This window comes from Panicum virgatum, chromosome 8K, assembly GCF_016808335.1.
Source record: "Panicum virgatum strain AP13 chromosome 8K, P.virgatum_v5, whole genome shotgun sequence".
In the NCBI taxonomy this organism is placed as follows: domain Eukaryota; kingdom Viridiplantae; phylum Streptophyta; class Magnoliopsida; order Poales; family Poaceae; genus Panicum; species Panicum virgatum.
Genome location: NC_053143.1, coordinates 38,096,431 through 38,113,311, shown reverse-complemented (window position 1 = coordinate 38,113,311; position 16,881 = coordinate 38,096,431). Strand labels below are relative to the sequence as shown.

Genomic DNA, 16,881 nt, shown 5'->3' with positions numbered 1-16,881 from the left:
ATCCCATGGATGCACGCTTGCCCTCTCTGATTCTCTGCTGAGTGCTGACTCCTAGGCGCCCTAGCAGTGGAGTAGCCGAGCACGCATTGCCCAAGATTGCTTTGCTTCCTGACTGGCCGGCGGCCACAGCAGCATAATCTCGAATCAAGGTAAGAAACCTGTCAAGTTGAGCCTCCAAATTGAATAACCTAGTCGTTTTGGTTTTTCTAGGTGCATAGCTTTTGATACGTATCTAGGTATATATCATGTCTAGGTGCATAGCAAAATCGATGTATCTAGAAAAGCCAAAATGACTAATAATTTGGGATGGAGGGAGTATTTATTTAGACGGTAGTCCTGCATTGTGTAGAACTAGAGTTTTCTGATTAGTTGATTAAATGAATATAATGATAGCAAGCAACTGAAATTCATTAATTCGTACAAATGGTAGCCAAATCATGAAAAGGTTTTTTAAATAGAAATCACTAGAAATTGATGGTGCTAATAGCTCAAGAAATCTATGTCCAGCTGATATCAATTGGGAAGAAAAAATCAAATTGCTAGAATTCTGGTAAAAATTATCTACATAGTTATTGTTCCACAATGCTAGATCAGTGATCCATCTATTAGTAGTACCTTAATTTCTTCTGGTAGCATGTTACTGCTCAACCTTTAAATAAATTACTTCAAAGCTCAAGACGCTGAAAACAATAATTAGCTCCTGATAGTCATTCATCAATCGATTCTAACACTATCTGAATGACAACATCATCCAGCAGGTCCTCCACCATCAGATCCTCCATGTCCAATGCGGTGCGCAATACCAATACGATGAAAGACGAATTTTTTTTACAACAGCTTGCTAGTATACCAATGCGCGCGCGGAGTGGAGGCCGGGGGCGGCGAAGACGAGGGCGGCGGACGTCAACGGCGGCGGCGCTCGCAGGGACGACGGCGCTCGGTGACGTGGGCTCGCGCGGCGGGGCTTTGGGCGGCGACGTCGACGGCGGCGGTGCTCGGGGAGCTCGAGCGGTGGGGGGAGCAGGGGAACGGACGGCGGGAGGGAGGAAGGGCGAAGGAGGGAGGAAGCTAGGAAATATATGGGGGGGGGGCCTTTTGTCCCGGGTGAATCCACCACCCGGGACAAAAGGCCCCCCCCTTTTGTCCCGGGTGAAGCCACCACCCGGGACAAAAGCCCCTTTTGTCCCGGGTGGTGGCTTCACCCGGGACAAAAGGGGATTTTGGGCGGGCCGGGAAAATTCCCAGCCCGCGGCCCACCTTTAGTCCCGGGTAGATCTACCACCCGGGACAAAAGGGGCCGTTTTCCCTCGTTCCCGCCTAATGTTATGTTTGTTTTTGTTTTTTTTACTTCTCTTTTAAAATTGGCTTTCATTTGTTAATTTAGTTAATAAAATTATGATTCCAAAAATTATGGAACAAAATTTCTTATCTCTATATAAACTTGATACACGCAACAAAAATAATTAATTTTCATTCAAGTGATTGGGTCAATGAAATATCTAACTTTTTTGAAATCATATTTGTTATTTTGACCATGCAAAAATATATTAGGTGAATTTTTTTTTCAAACTGTTGCTTTTCGACAGAAAGTGGATTCTATCACGATATTAACATTTAAAAAGTGAATTTTAGATAAAATTAAGCAATTTCATGATATTAATGAGTAGTGTGTGAGTTTGAGAGATAGTGTGTGTTAGTGAGAGAGTATAGTGTGTTAATGTGAATGTAATTTCATGAAATAAATAAAATTTGTTGAGTAATCCATTATTGAATGAAAATTATAATTGAGTCTAGTAATTAATTGAAAAATATATAAAATAATATATATGACACATAAAGTATAATTGTACAGTACATATATAATAAAAGTATTCGAATTGCGATTATGTTTTTATACAATAATATCAAATGATTCAAGTACATGAAGGATTAGCGGTAACAGACTTTCTCTTCACAAATGTCCCTTGATTATGATCACGGCGCAAGTATGGAGCATCATCATTGGCTAGCAGGATGCATGGATCAGCATTTCCTTCGAAAGGTGGAATGGTAACAAAATTATTATATTCTTCTGAAAAGTCTGTCTTGTCCTCCACTCCAACGATGTTTCTCTTTCCTGATAGAACTATGTGTCGCTTAGGCTCATCCTTTTGCTTGTTTATCCCCTTCTTTGGCTTGCTGGACATGTCCTTAATGTAGAAAATCTGAGCAACATCCTGGGCTAGGACAAATGGCTCGTCTCTATACCCAAGATTGTTGAGATCAACTATTGTCATCCCATACTCATCTTTTGTTACCCCTCCTCCAGATAGCTTAACCCATTGGCAACGAAATAGAGGCACCTTGAAATTGGGACCGTAATCCAGCTCCCATATCTCTTCAATATAGCCGTAATATGTGTCCTTTTTTCCATTATTGTCCGTGGCATCCATACGAACACCGCTGTTTTGGTTGGTACTCTTTTTATCTTGGGCTATCATATAAAATGTGTTTCCATTTATCTCGTACCCTTGGTATGTTAAGATATTCCAAGATGGTCCCCTACCCAATAAGAACAGTTGTTCACTTATATCCATGTTATGCATTAGATGCTTCCACAACCAGCTGCAGAAAGTGTTCATGTGCTCACGTGTAATCCATGCCTCAGACTTTTCCGGGAAATTGGAGAGCAGAATTTTCTTGTGTTCCTCTATATATGGGTCAACCAAGGATGATTGTTGAAGAACCGTATAATGCGCTTTCTTGAATGAGAAATCATCTGTGCAGACATAAGATTTCTTTCCTAATGTACCCTTTCCAGTTAGTCTCCCCTCATATCGCGATTCAGGGACTCCAATCGGTTTAAGGTCATCAATAAAGTCAACACAAAAGTCAATGACCTCCTCAGTTCCGTAGGCACTGGCGATGCTTCCTTCTGGACGAGCTCTATTACGAACACATTTCTTGAGTACCCCCATGAACCTTTCGAATGGAAACATGTTGTGTAGAAATACTGGTCCGAGGATATCAATCTCTTTGACAAGGTGCACTAGAAGATGTGTCATGATGTTGAAGAAAGATGGTGGAAATATCAGCTCAAAGCTAACAAGACATTGCACCACATCGTTTTGCAGCTTTATCAAATTCTCCGGGTCAATTATCTTCTGAGAAACTGCGTTGAGGAAGGCACATATCTTTACGATGGTTAACCGGACGTTATCAGGCAGAATCCCCCGCAGCACAACCGGAAGAAGTTCGGTCATAAGCACATGGCAGTCATGGGACTTGAGATTTGTAAATTTCTTCTCTGCCAAATTTAAGATTCCTTTTATATTGGATGAGTATCCAGATGGAACCTTTATACTGCTCAAGCAGTCAAACATGGTTTCTTTCTCTTCCTTGCTAAGAGTATAGCTGGCAGGACTTAAGTATTGCCGTCCATTATCTCGCTGTTGTGGATGTAAGGCATCTCGTTCTTCCATACGTTGCAATTCTTGACGTGCTTCTACTGTATCTTTTGTCTTTCCGTACACTCCCAAGAATGCTATCAGGTTGACGCAAAAATTCTTCGTGAGGTGCATCACATCAATTGCATGACGAACATCTAAGACTTCCCAATATGGTAGCTCCCAAAATATAGATTTCTTTTTCCATATGGGCGCCATTCCGTTTTCGTTCGGAACAGGTTGGCTACCAGACCCCTTTCCAAAAATAACTTCTAGATCTTTTACCATGTTGAAGACGCCTTTACCACTACGGTGCATCGGTTTTGTTCGGTGGTCCGCTTGGCCTTTGAAATGCTTGCCCTTCTTTCGTACCGCATGCCTGATGGGAAGAAACCGACGATGACCCATGTATACAACCTTCTTACAGTGAGTCAACCATATATTATTGGTATCATCTAAACAGTGTGTGCATGCTTTGTATCCCTTGTTCGAATGTCCTGACAAGTTACTAAGAGCAGGCCAGTCATTGATCGTTACGAACAGCAATGCTCGTAGGTTGAAACTTTCCTGTTTGTATTCATCCCACATCCGTACACCTTCATCGCCCCAGAGCAATAAGAGTTCTTCGACCAATAGTCTTAGGTACACATCAATGTCATTTCTGGGCTGCTTTGGACCCGGGATAAGCAATGGCATCATGATGAACTTTCGTTTCATGCAGAGCCATGGTGGAAGATTGTACAGACAAAGAGTCACGGGCCAAGTGCTATGACCACTGCTCATCTCACCAAAAGGATTCATGCCATCCGTACTCAAACCGAACCTTATGTTTCTCGCATCCAAATCAAATTTAGGGTACGTTCTATCTATTTTTCTCCACTGCGACCCATCAGCGGGGTGTCTCAACATCGAGTCTTTCTTGCGTTCCTCTTTGTGCCATCGCATCAACTTAGCATTATCTTTATTTCTAAACAGACGCTTCAAACTTGGTATTATAGGCGAATACCACATGACCTTCGCAGGAACTCTCTTCCGGGGAGGCTCCCCCTCGACATCTCCAGGATCATCTTTTCTAATCTTGTAACGCAATGCACTGCATACGGGACATGCATCCAAATTCTTGTACTCGCCTCGGTAGAGGATGCAGTCGTTGGGGCATGCATGTATCTTTTGGACTTCCAGTCTCAAAGGGCAAACAAGTTGTTTGGCTTCATACGTTGTGGCAGGCAATTCATTGTCCTTAGGAAGCATTTTTTTAACAAGTTTGAGTAATTCACCAAATCCCTTGTCGGATACACCATTTGTCGCCTTCCATTGCAGCAACTCCAAGGTGGTGCCAAGTTTCTTAAATCCATTTTGACAATCTGGGTACAACAACTTATGGTGGTCCTCTAACAACTTCTGGAACTTCAACCTCTCCGTTTCACTCTCACAGTCTGCCTGCACATTGTGCAATGCCTGCCCCAGATCGTCGCTGGGATCATTTTCTGCTACATCTACTTCGGGCTCTTCCATGGGAATATCGTCATCGAATGCACCGATTCCAGCATTCCCGGGAAAGTGGTCATCAAAATCTTCTTCTTCATTGTCTTCCATGGTAACCCCCTGTTCTCCGTGCTTCGTCCAACAAACATACTTTTTCATGAAACCATTTGCGAAAATGTGGCTGTGTAGGATTCTTGAAGATGAGTAATCCTTGTTATTGTTGCAATGAACACACGGGCAGCACATAAAACCATTCTGCTTGTTTGCCTCAGCCACAGACAAAAAATAATGCAGGCCATCAATGAATTCTTTCGAACGTCGGTCAGCATTGTACATCCATTGCCGGTCCATCTGCATTTTAAATAAATCGATTTGAATTCTTTACACGTATCGAATAAATAAAATATATCAAACCTAAATTAAACTAAATGTAACATAACATGAATAATTAAAAGATATGCAATATCCATCATACATCTTGATTAATTAAAAGGAGTACTTAATCCATTACAGAACTTAACAAAGGAGTACTATACATGAAATTTAAAAATTCGGTCAACAACTCATAGGTTTTCAACCGTCCTTGCGTTGGAACGCAGAATGTTCTAACGGATTTCTTGCTGGCGCAGAAGAAGATGGCGGAGCTGAAACCTCCGAGTTTGGTGGTGACGAACCGTAACGCCGCAATAAATCTTCAAGATCAAACGGAGGTTCCTCGCCCCTTGCCATGCATTCTCTATATTATTTTTCCAAATAACGGAGCGCTGCCCTATGAAAAGCACTAGGTTTTTTGGACCGACGACCTACTCGAGTTGTGCCCTTCTCTCCAGAAGGACAACGATCACCCCCACCGGCGCCACTCCCTCCAGCTGCTGAAGCCATGTTTTATTGAAAAATACCTTTATTTTCCACAAAATTATAAATTCTTACCATTACAAAGCAAAAATTATTTACTATTACAATTACAATGATCAGATTAATAACTCTTGCAAATAATAATGAAATTTGATAAAAAAGACGAAATGTATCATTAATCCTCAAGAAATCTCTAATTAATTGAAAGAAATCTCTATAACTTCTAATTACTTTGACACCCTTTAGTTCCAGGAGTACACTCTTTTCAATATCCATAAACCCTCTAGAAGAAAAATAAACCTTTATTTCTGAAAATGTATATGTCAGTAACCTCAACCCTGCGGTGATGACACTGCCTTTCGGGGGGACACGGTGCGGTACAAGGATGTCACCAATCGGCCAGTCGCAGCACCAACATTTACGATTAATAGGCACAGCACTTGGCACAGGCAGCATGCTCGTTGATATGCTCTCAGTACAACAACGGGCATGCTGACTGCGTCAAATGCTGTCTTCTTATCAATCGGAAGTGCTGGTGATGCGACCAACCGATTTGCGACGTCCTTATAGCGCATCGTGTATCCCCGAAAGGTAGTGCCATCACCGTTGGATGGAGATTAACGACGTATACTTGTTACGAAATAAAGATTTTTTTAGCTTCTAGATGGTTTCAATGTGAGCCTGATTAAATACATCACTAGAGTGTCAAAATAATCCATTCATAATACAAAAAATTCTAATATACTCATTTCATTAATTCATTCATGAATAAAAAAATCAACTATCCACAATATGGTCATATATACAAGTACATCACATGAAGTGTCTACAATCATTCTAAAAATTTCTACTATCCACATACTCATCTAAATCTAAAAGAAAATCACACCTACATATATATGCAATCTAGCTAAATGTCCAAGAAATGAGCTAACTACACATTTTACATGTATTAAACTTAACGTTAGTAGCTAAATTGATAGTGATATAAGTTGTTATAAAAAATATAGATGCACTTTTGTTTATCTAATTTTAAATAGTATAATTTGGTAATTTAAATACAGATTTAACGTTAGATTTCTTTTTTAAGAACCGGTATTTACATACAACTAAAGGGCTAAACACATTATATATTAAATTGATTATATCAATTTAGTTTGAATTATAACTTATATTATACTATCTCTCTTAATGCATATGTGTGTAGTTTAAATGTAGATTTATGTAGTCGTTGTAAGTCATATTACGTAATAGCATAATGGGTAATTTAGAGGATTAATTTAGGATAATCTTTCATAGTTACGTATATTTGCAGTTACCATGTAAATTTAGGAGGTTATCTAGAAATATTCATAATGGCATGTTGGTAATTTTATGTAAATTCAGGGGATTACTTTAAATTATATTTCATAATTAGCATGGTGTGTAATTTATATGTAAATTTAGGAGGCTTTACCAATGTCTTTGATGTTTTTATTCATGTGACCATACAGTAGGCCGTAGCGGAACTGTAGCAGTACATTTTCACACCTAATCAAACAATTCATATTGAACCGAGGGCTCTGCGTTAGGTACTAAAATTGGCACAAAAATAAATACAGAAGCGAGAAGTCAGATGGTTGCCATGGAAAGGGAAAGCACAAAGCACATATTTTATTGAAGATCAGTATATCTTGAGCAAGTTACATGCATCCAAAATCTGCATCATAAGTACCTGTTGAATTTAGTCTACTGATGACACCAAAATAAAGAGATCATATAAATATGTAACAATAGCACATGGTAAAATAAATGACAACAGATAAGAAGTTATTTGAAGTTGTATCATGGTTATAATTAAATTTGGAGTAGAATTATTTCATGAAGTACACATTCTTAAGTCCAGAATTAAACAAAGCCCTGCTTTGTAATATAAAGATGGGCACTGTGAAGCATCTTGGGGTTAATAGATGACTTTAATTATTTGATGGAAAAAATGAGTTGGTTCATAGTGATGTCGTTATGAAGGTAATTTTTATTTTTAGTAGAACAAAAGATCGGAAAAATTTTAGACCATGACTGGCTTGCTTTGTTTTTTGTTTTATGGACTCCATGCAAAAGTAATTTACTTTAGTGTGAGATATTGACCATGAGGTATACATACCGATGGTGCATCTTGATGACCGTGTAGTGGCATTTTGCGACAGGCAATAGAAATATTCATCAATTAAGAGAGGACCTCTAAATTGCGACTACAAACTATATATAACACATTTTAACACTTGCGAGCAAAACATTCATAGCATGGAATATAATCAGCATGCTGCCTAATAGAAGCTAAATTAAAGGCCAGTCTTTTTGCTATCCTAGATACTTTGGAAAATCAAATTTAAATATGGAGCTCCAGAGTTGCAAAATCTATGGGAGCATAATCGCTAGGATGATGCACTATACAGAATGTTGTACCACCGATCTTTTATAGTTTTCTTAACAGTGAGATCTATTTGTTGACCATTTTATATTGTGACACATGTTCTCAAATCAGCTTCTGGGTACACCAAATATACTGGGTTACAGGTTTCATCCCTTGCACAAAGATAGATAATGTCTTATAATGTACATCCTTCTAATCAGTTATTGTTTCAAAGCATATCATACTATGAAACTGAAATTAGTAGAAAAGAATACTTTGACATAAAATGCATTTAATTTATGTAGTACAATAGTATCCTGTAAAGAGATAAATTGTATTTTTGGTCTTGAAATAGTTTAGGAAAAAATGTATTCTGCTCTATGGAACTCTGAGCTCACCTGAAGAACCTGCTTAATTTATCCGTGTATTCAGGGCCTAAGGCAACTAATCGGCCTGAAATGAAGGAGAGTTTTAAGACAACAACCATGGATATATGACTTACATGAGAAACAGGGGTAGTTAGATTTGGCCACCTCTCACAAAGTGATTGGTGTGGACTTGTCTTGTGTGCAGCCTGTGCTAGGATTGGTCTACTCCAAGATAGTGCGGGCAGGCACCCACCACTACTGTAAACGCGATGAAGAGAATTCATCGACTTGTTATGTGACACTGCTGAATTAACGTCTTAAATTAATGGTTGGAGCAAAAGAGCATGAAGTCAGAGCAGGGAAGCAGCTTTACTACATCATGCCTATCTTTACTACAACTTGTTGAGCATTACCTCGAACACATCATCCACATCTCTGAAGCCATATATGCTTGTGGCTCTTTAGTCTGCCGTCACATGTTTCACAGCAGGAGCTAATGCTGAAGACAAACCAAGGGGCGAGTAAAAGGTTGAACACTTGAACATGTCAGATGTGGTGGACGACGACCATGATGGATCTTGCTAGTGTGGCAAGAGAAACAGAGGTTCTTGTTCGCTTATCAAGGAGCAGGGATATGATCTGCAACACGATGTCATGGCATAAATTGAAGACGAATTGGTCTTGCCAGGATGAACACATGCCGTGTCATATTAGCATCAGCTACAGTGGCTCTGGTGCTCGGTGAGGATGGTCTCGTCCGTGAGATACTTCTTACCTTGGACTTCCCAACCTGCATACCACCGGCATATGCCGTATCTCGCAGTCGTCCTCGCACGGTGCCGGTGCCGCGTCTCCTACCACAGAATAGAATGGGGTTAGGATCGACTGGAAAGAGGGAGTGGATGAACGGGTCATGAGAGAATCTGACGTTATGCCGCCGGCTGAGCATGTAGGCCAGGGGCTTGAGCTAGCGAGGGAGAAGGCAGGGGCGCTATGTGGTCTGGTCAACTCATGGGGGCTCGATCAACCTTGCCCTCCCAAGCTCCGGTGGTTGTTGTTGCCGACCTGCTGTGCCCATGGTCAGATCTGGGAGACGGGGGAAGACGTGGCAATAGAGACAGTGGAGGCGGCAAGGGGATTGCACACCGATTTTATCCCCCCCCACATGCGCTTCGGTTGGTTGAGCGCGTGAGGCCTACGTAGCGGCACGCGGTGCAGTGCAGTTGGCAGAGACATAGTGTCCAGTGGAAGAATGGAGGAGGGGGGCAGCCAGGCCGGTGCCGCTATGGGCATAACAGGAGAAGAAGGCGAGCGACAGCGTATCCTATCGGCAAGGCCCTAGAGCAGGGGAAACGGTAGCGGCCCCAGAGCGACGCCGGGGGGCGGCACCGGCGCCTTCCCAAGCAACAGGACAGCGTCCTTTCGGCAGGGAAGATGAAGACGTTTACAGGGCCACATGAGTTCAGAGGAGCCGGTAGAGCTATGGGGTAGAATGGAGCCGGAGAGGCAGATGTCGGCGGCGGCTGGTGGCGGCGACGACGGGTGTCCAGACCCCCGCAGCAGGAGAGGAGTCCATGAGCCCCGCGACCGAGCTGACAGCGGGTCATAAAACGTAAAAGCCCATGATGAACAGTGCAACACGGTTTCGCGTGGAACCGACGCTACGGTCAGAGGAGCGGAGGAGTGTGATGCTGCGATGGACGTACAGGAGCGCAAAATGCATCACAGGGCGAGAAAGCTACGCATGTTATGAACCTTACTATTTTTGTGAGAATTTTTTAATATATTTTTTTCTAGCACGTCTGGTTGGAATCTCTAATTAGTAATAGTAAGATTTGATTTGCCAAATTTAGACCTCAAACCAAACAGCCACATAAGTGGGAAAGGCCCAACCTTCCTTTTATTTGGGGCATATGGTGAGTTTTTTTGGCCCAAAAAAAAAGCTTATCGGGAGACCGCAGGATTAAGAAAAGGTACTCTCATAATAATAAGATACATAGAGGTCTACGAAAATTAGGAAGGAGAATAGGAGACAGCTACAGATGCTCGACAAGCAAGCACAACAAAGTAGCGACACCAGGGCCAGCAGGGCAAGTGGTCTGGTCCACAACAGCAATGCATGGCATCGGTGTCTCACCCATCGTTTGTTGATCGGTAGTTTTACAAAGGCTTGGATGTGGTAGCAGCATGTAATGCAATCCATGCACACTGGTGTATCGTCACAGAAACGCTACCCCTCACCTTTAATCTTCAATTCATCTCCTGCCTGATGGCTTCTTGGAGAGGACCAGTGGCCGTGGCCCGTGGATTTATTGTCAAGCTGGCGCCGCAGGTGGACGTGCTCTATCATCACAAGACGACAGGCGCGTTCTTGACACGCTGCGGGTGGAACTCGGTGCTGGAGTAGATCACAATCTAATGGACTTCGCAATGTTGTGTTGGCCTTTATATGCGGATCAAAAGATGAATAAGACGTTTATGGTGGAGGAAGCCGATATCGGCAATTCGGCATGTTGCTGGATGGGTGGCGACATGGGTTTGTTAGGGCTGAAGAGGTGGAGGTCAAGGTGAGACTAGTGATGCAGTGCAAGGCAGGGGAGCTCCTTAGAGAGAGGGTGACAACGTACAAAGAGGCCGCGGCCATGGCGTGGAAGGATGGTGGTTCGTCCAGAATGGCGCGTTTGTCCAGTTCTTGTCAGATGTGCGCAATGTTAGATTGGGCTTGACGCTTGGCTGATGCACAGGATCGTGGGGGCTGTGGCACAGAGGATTTTGCGAAGACGCCATTGGTATGGTCTATGATGCATACACATCCTATCTATATGGTTTCTATTAAGGCCAGTTATGTAAGTTTGATGTAAATTACCCACCTTTATAATTGTTCAAATAAAAACTGTCGCTCAAATCTGCATCCACATCATCGACATATATTATTACAAAACATTATAAATAAAATTAAATGTATATATATTTCAATAAACCACCCAATTCCGCCATTAATACCATATAAAAAATGTTCAACTCAAACCGGTAACTGATAAATACTCCAACTGCTTCTAATTGTAAGGAGTGTGACTTTTTTACACCAAATTTGACCCAGTTGTCTTATTTAAACAAATCATTATTTTTTTATTACGATTTAGTTTATCATATAATATACTTTAATCATGAGATGATTTTTATCATATAATATACTTTAATCACGAGTTTATTTTTCTAGAGACTCAAAAGTGTAATTAGCTCAAACGAATGTTTAGAATTGCACTATTACTAACATATCTACTACATGTTTGATGGGCCCGACCAGGCCTTGGCTCCGCCAATACTGCACGGGCTTGACAGAGGCTGTTTGGTTTGAGGCCTAACTTTGGCTGTCCAAATTTATACTAATTTTAACCACAATTGAGTCTAAAAGTTTTTTCAGCCAAACAACATATTTTTCTCAATCACATGGTTTGTTTAGGGCCCCAATAAGTCGTGTGAATGAGAAAAAAAATAGTTAGCTAAATTTAAATTTAAATATGGTCAAAATTAGTCTAAATATGACCGGCTAAAGTTTGACCTCAAACCAAACAGACACGTAGCTGAGAAAGGCCTGACCCTCCTTTTACTTGGGGGATACAGTGAGGATTTTTTGGCAAAAAAAAAGCTTATTGGGAGACTGTGGGATTATTAAGAAAATGTATCCATTTCTGCCGACTTTAGCAGATCGTCTATCTCACCGTTTATATTTAAATTCCACCCTACGTACGGTGTATCCAAAGTGTTCAAACAACGTTATGCACGGCATCTGGACTCAGCCTTTGGATAGTACTAGTACATGGAGGTTTATGAAAATCAGGAAGAAGAATAGGAGACAGGTAGAGCAGGGCCAGCCCGGCAAGTGGTCTGGTCCACAGTTGCAGCATTCACGTCTACGAAACATATGATACTTTTCATCACATATGAGCATGAAGTGGAGAGGATAAATGAAAACCGGCACTAATGACCGGGCCGCAACCCCAATTGCATCCATCTAAGATGAAAATGACCTCTTTTTTCCCCTTAAGAACAACAATAAGTTATAAAAACAATATGGTAATACAAGCTACAAAGCATATATAAATTTCTAATTTTAGCTTTCCTTGTGAAAATAGCATTTCGGGGTAAATTACCAACTTGTTGTAACTATATCCGTATTTAAAGAAAATATATGTAACATGAAAAATAATTGTTAAGACATATAAATGAAAGAAAAATATTAATAAGTCAAAACATTACAGATAAAGGTTATGAAGTATTGCTCAATTATTTACAGCAAAAAAAATTAGTTAAATAATTTTATAGAGCAAGCTATCATTTTTGTTCAAATTTGAGCAAATTCAAATTTGAATTTAAAAAACTCAATTCAACTGGTTCGTACCGGTATACTGACCGGTTAGACCGGTTTACCGGTCGGTTTGACCGGTTTGAATTCAAATCCAAATTTAAAATCGCATGTGTAACCGGTATACCGGCCGGTTTGACCGATTTACCAAGTGGGCCTTAATGGGCCGTCTCATTTTTTTTCTTTTTCTTTTTTGTTTTAACTTTAAATGCCCAAAAAGTATGTTAAACGAATGAATTTTTGAAAAAAATTGACACCATTAGATTCATCACACCTTGAAGTATTTTTAGGAATTTTTTAGAAATTTATAATTTTTTTAAATTCAAATTTGAATTTTGAATTTTGGCCGGTTGGGTACCGGCCGGAACCGGAACCGGTCCGGACCGGTTTGACCGGTAACCGGTCAAACCGGACCGGTTCCCACCGGTTAGGTGAACCCTGGATGCAATAATGCGAACACTTCTGCATCTGTTAGGCATTGCCACTGTGTGTTTGCCTCCACTACATTAGGGGCATCCTGTATTTCTTCAGATCATCGCGTCCATAACATTATTCTCCCCCACCGCAACGCAAGAACTTGGGGTCTTGGGCAACTGCGCAGCAGGGCCTGCAGCTGCAGGGGCATACATACTGCTACGACTGAGCGAGCCACGAAAACCATGAAGAAGACCGTCGTGCTGTACCCGGGCCTCTCCGTCAGCCACTTCGTCCCCATGCTGCAGCTCGCCGACGCCCTCCTGGAGGCGGGCTATGCCGTCACCGTGGCCCTCATCGACCCCAGCCTGAAAGGAGACATCGCCTTGGCCGCGGTCATCGACCGCGTGTCCTGCTCCAAGCCGTCCGTCGTCTTCCACAAGCTGCCACGGATCCAGGACCCTCCCACCATTGTCCACGACGAAAATTTCATCGTCAGGTACTTGGAGCTCGTGGCGCGCCACCACGGTCACCTGCACGACCTCCTCGTCTCCATGGCTCCTGGCAGCATTCACTGCTTGATCGTGGACATGATGTCCATAGAGGTACTTGATGTCACCGACAAGCTCGGGATCCCAGTATTTGCCTTCTTCCCCATGAATGCCTCTGTCCTCGCCGTGTCCGTTCAGCTGGTTTCATCGACCCGTGCTGAAGGCCAGCCAGCTGGTTTCGAAGAGGAAGGAGACACGCCCCAAATTTTCTATGGCGTCCCACCCCTGCCGCCCTCTCACCTCTCTGATAAGTTGCTTGGGAATCCAGGGAGCGAGGCAAAAAAGGTACGACTGAACATGATGCGCAGAATCCAAGAAACCAAAGGAATTCTAGCGAACACGTTCGTGTCGCTCGAGGCTCGTGCGGTGAAAGGTCTTGGGGATCCACGGTGGTTCCCCACGATGCCTCCGCTGTACTGCGTCGGGCCATTGGTCGCCGGGTACAGCGAGGCCACAGAAAGGCACGAGTGCCTGAAATGGCTCGACGAGCAACCAGATCACAGTGTTGTGTTCCTCTGCTTTGGGAGCGTAGGGACAGGCAACCACTCCGAGGCGCAGCTCAAGGAGATCGCCGCTGGCCTCGAGAGGTCCGGCCACCGGTTCCTATGGGTGGTGAGAGCCCCTTCCCACGATGACCTAGAGAAACCATCAGACCCCTGCGCTGACCCAGACCTTGATGCCCTTCTGCCCGAGGGCTTCTTGGGGAGAACCAATAGCCGTGGTCGCGTAGTCAAGCTATGGGCACCGCAGGTGGAGGTGCTCCACCACCGGGCGACGGGGGCGTTCGTGACGCACTGCGGGTGGAACTCGGTGCTGGAGGGGATCACTGCGGGCGTGCCGATGCTCTGCTGGCCTCTGTATGCGGAGCAGAAGATGAACAAGGTGTTCATGGTGGAGGAGTACGGGGTTGGCGTGGAGATGGTGGGGTGGCAGCAGGGCCTGGTCACGGCGGAGGAGGTAGAGGCCAAGGTAAGGCTTGTGATGGAGTCCGAGAAAGGGGAGCAGCTCAGGGCACAGGTGATGGCACACAAAGAGGCTGCAGACATGGCGTGGAAGGATGGTGGATCGTCTCGCGCGGCGTTTGGCAAGTTCTTGGTGGACGTTCACGCTGGCCCTGGGGCTAGCACGCCGCTGAATTACTAGTAACATGATTATGACGTTCTTACGCGCGTTACATTATTATATTACACTCCTACTCTCTTTGAATGGAGGGAATAAGCTATGCAGTCCTTGAGGTTTTCTTCATGCGTCATGTACCTTGTTAGTTGTTTGTACATCTTTTTCTTAAGCCCACATCTTTTGGTATTGCGACAATGTAATAATGTTGATTGTGTTGTGTTGTTCGTATAATTTGGACAAGATATGCTTTAAAACAAGTTTGTTCCGCGTGCACCATGCATGCATACAGCCCAGAGAGGACTTGTAGCTCCACTAAGATCATTTTTAAATAGTTTCAAAAATTATTTTAATCTAAACTTTGAAGAAAATAACTCATCTAAATATCTTCTACATAGTCATAACTTCAACTCTACGATTTTCTAAGCTTATAGTAACCAGCTCCACCTCCAAAAAATTTATATAGCTGGAGCTATCCCAAACAAAGCATGAGGCCTCTTTGTCGGTTCATCGTCGACTAAAGCTCTTCAAAAATAAATATTAAATGCCATATGGCTCGTGACTTTTTTCTACCATAACAGGATTGTAATTGACTATGTTATATATGAAGGGTACTGGTCCTATGAAAAAGGGAGAACTATGACCACATATGGAAAAAGCATATTGAGTAACTGATAACTAACTTTCATCATAACCAGACAAATCTTGCTCTTTGAGCCACACCAAACGGCCTCTAAACTAATGCTTAACCGGCCTCTAAAATTGAATTGGTTAAGAGTAGTTGCTTTGAAATTGCGTACTTCAGCCATCAACATTAGCTGGCTCTTTAATTTGTAGGAACAATAAATCTCATCCTTGTCACTTGTGTTGAGGACTACAGTACCGAGCAAGTAAAGAGCGACAATGACTCCATAAGGTCCCCTACAGGCTGCAGCATCCTCCGCATGTGGAAAAATTCAGCTTGTACGTAGAAAAAGATAGTAGAACTTCTCGATGTGCGGCCTGCCATCACCCACGCACTCGTCATCGTCGATGTCCACTGGAAGCTTGGAATCTCTATCTCCTAGAGTTAGATAGAACTGAACTGCCATGTGCTGGCAATGAAGAATTCCCCGTCAGGGAATGCCTCCCCATCCCCGTCCCCGTAGGGAGAAAAATTCTCCATCCCCGTCCCCACAAACAGCAACGGAGACAACATTCTTCTCATCCCCATTTCCGTGGGGATTTTCCGTCCCTGTCTCATTTTACTCATTGTCATCACCAATTCGTCTCAAATAAAGATAAGAAGACATGATCTTAGTGTGGCTACCTCTAATTATAACATTTTATGGTTGGTTAGTGGAAGAATTGGACACATGGATGGAAATGTGAAGTATAATGTATGATATATTTTATTAGATTTTATAGGTGACACATTAAATAGGGATCCCCACGGCCAACGGTACGGGGGATGCTCCCCCATCCTCATCCCCACCAAACCCGACGGGGGAGAAATTTCCTCACGAAGATCGCCGTGGGAAGTAAAATGCCCCATACCTAGCCCCTAATAAAGGAATTCCCCATGAGAAATTGGGGATCGGTCCCTATTGCCATTTTTTTTAACTCCTATTGTGAAAAATCATTTCGGAAGACGGTTACACATGCAACTGCTATCCTGACCGTCCCATAGAAAGAAGAACAAAGCTGTTGCGTTGGGATATGTGCTATTTTGTCCCTTGTATATGTATTTCATTGTATTTTTATTTTTTTTCTTCCATTTTTGTCAGGTATAGGCAGTGTTTCATGGGCTGGGTGGCGTTTTTGACAACTTCTACTGTACAATGACATGACATAAAGATGTTTTCATGAGACATAAAGTTTGATGCTTCATGTACCCCCTCACATGCTGCACAGGTGACTATTTGCATGC

At 42.7% G+C, this 16,881-nt stretch overlaps 1 protein-coding gene and 2 long non-coding RNA genes across 3 annotated transcripts; 1 reads left to right on the top strand and 2 right to left on the bottom strand.

The window, feature by feature from the left end:
• Positions 1-7,216: 7,216 nt before the first annotated feature.
• Positions 7,217-8,321, bottom strand: LOC120646295. Its single transcript, XR_005664364.1, has 2 exons — positions 7,909-8,321; positions 7,217-7,464 (listed from the first exon to the last, which is right to left on the bottom strand). It is a non-coding gene; the product is annotated as an uncharacterized LOC120646295 (long non-coding RNA).
• A 572-nt stretch (positions 8,322-8,893) lies between these two features.
• On the bottom strand, positions 8,894-9,374 carry LOC120646294. Its single transcript, XR_005664363.1, has 2 exons — positions 9,301-9,374; positions 8,894-9,164 (listed from the first exon to the last, which is right to left on the bottom strand). It is a non-coding gene; the product is annotated as an uncharacterized LOC120646294 (long non-coding RNA).
• Positions 9,375-13,379: 4,005 nt separating this feature from the next.
• On the top strand, positions 13,380-15,263 carry LOC120644561 (anthocyanidin 5,3-O-glucosyltransferase-like). The gene has a single exon (XM_039921204.1). It carries the CDS (start codon positions 13,551-13,553, stop codon positions 14,997-14,999), a length of 1,449 nt encoding a protein of 482 aa, XP_039777138.1. The 5' UTR covers positions 13,380-13,550; the 3' UTR covers positions 15,000-15,263.
• Positions 15,264-16,881: the final 1,618 nt, after the last annotated feature.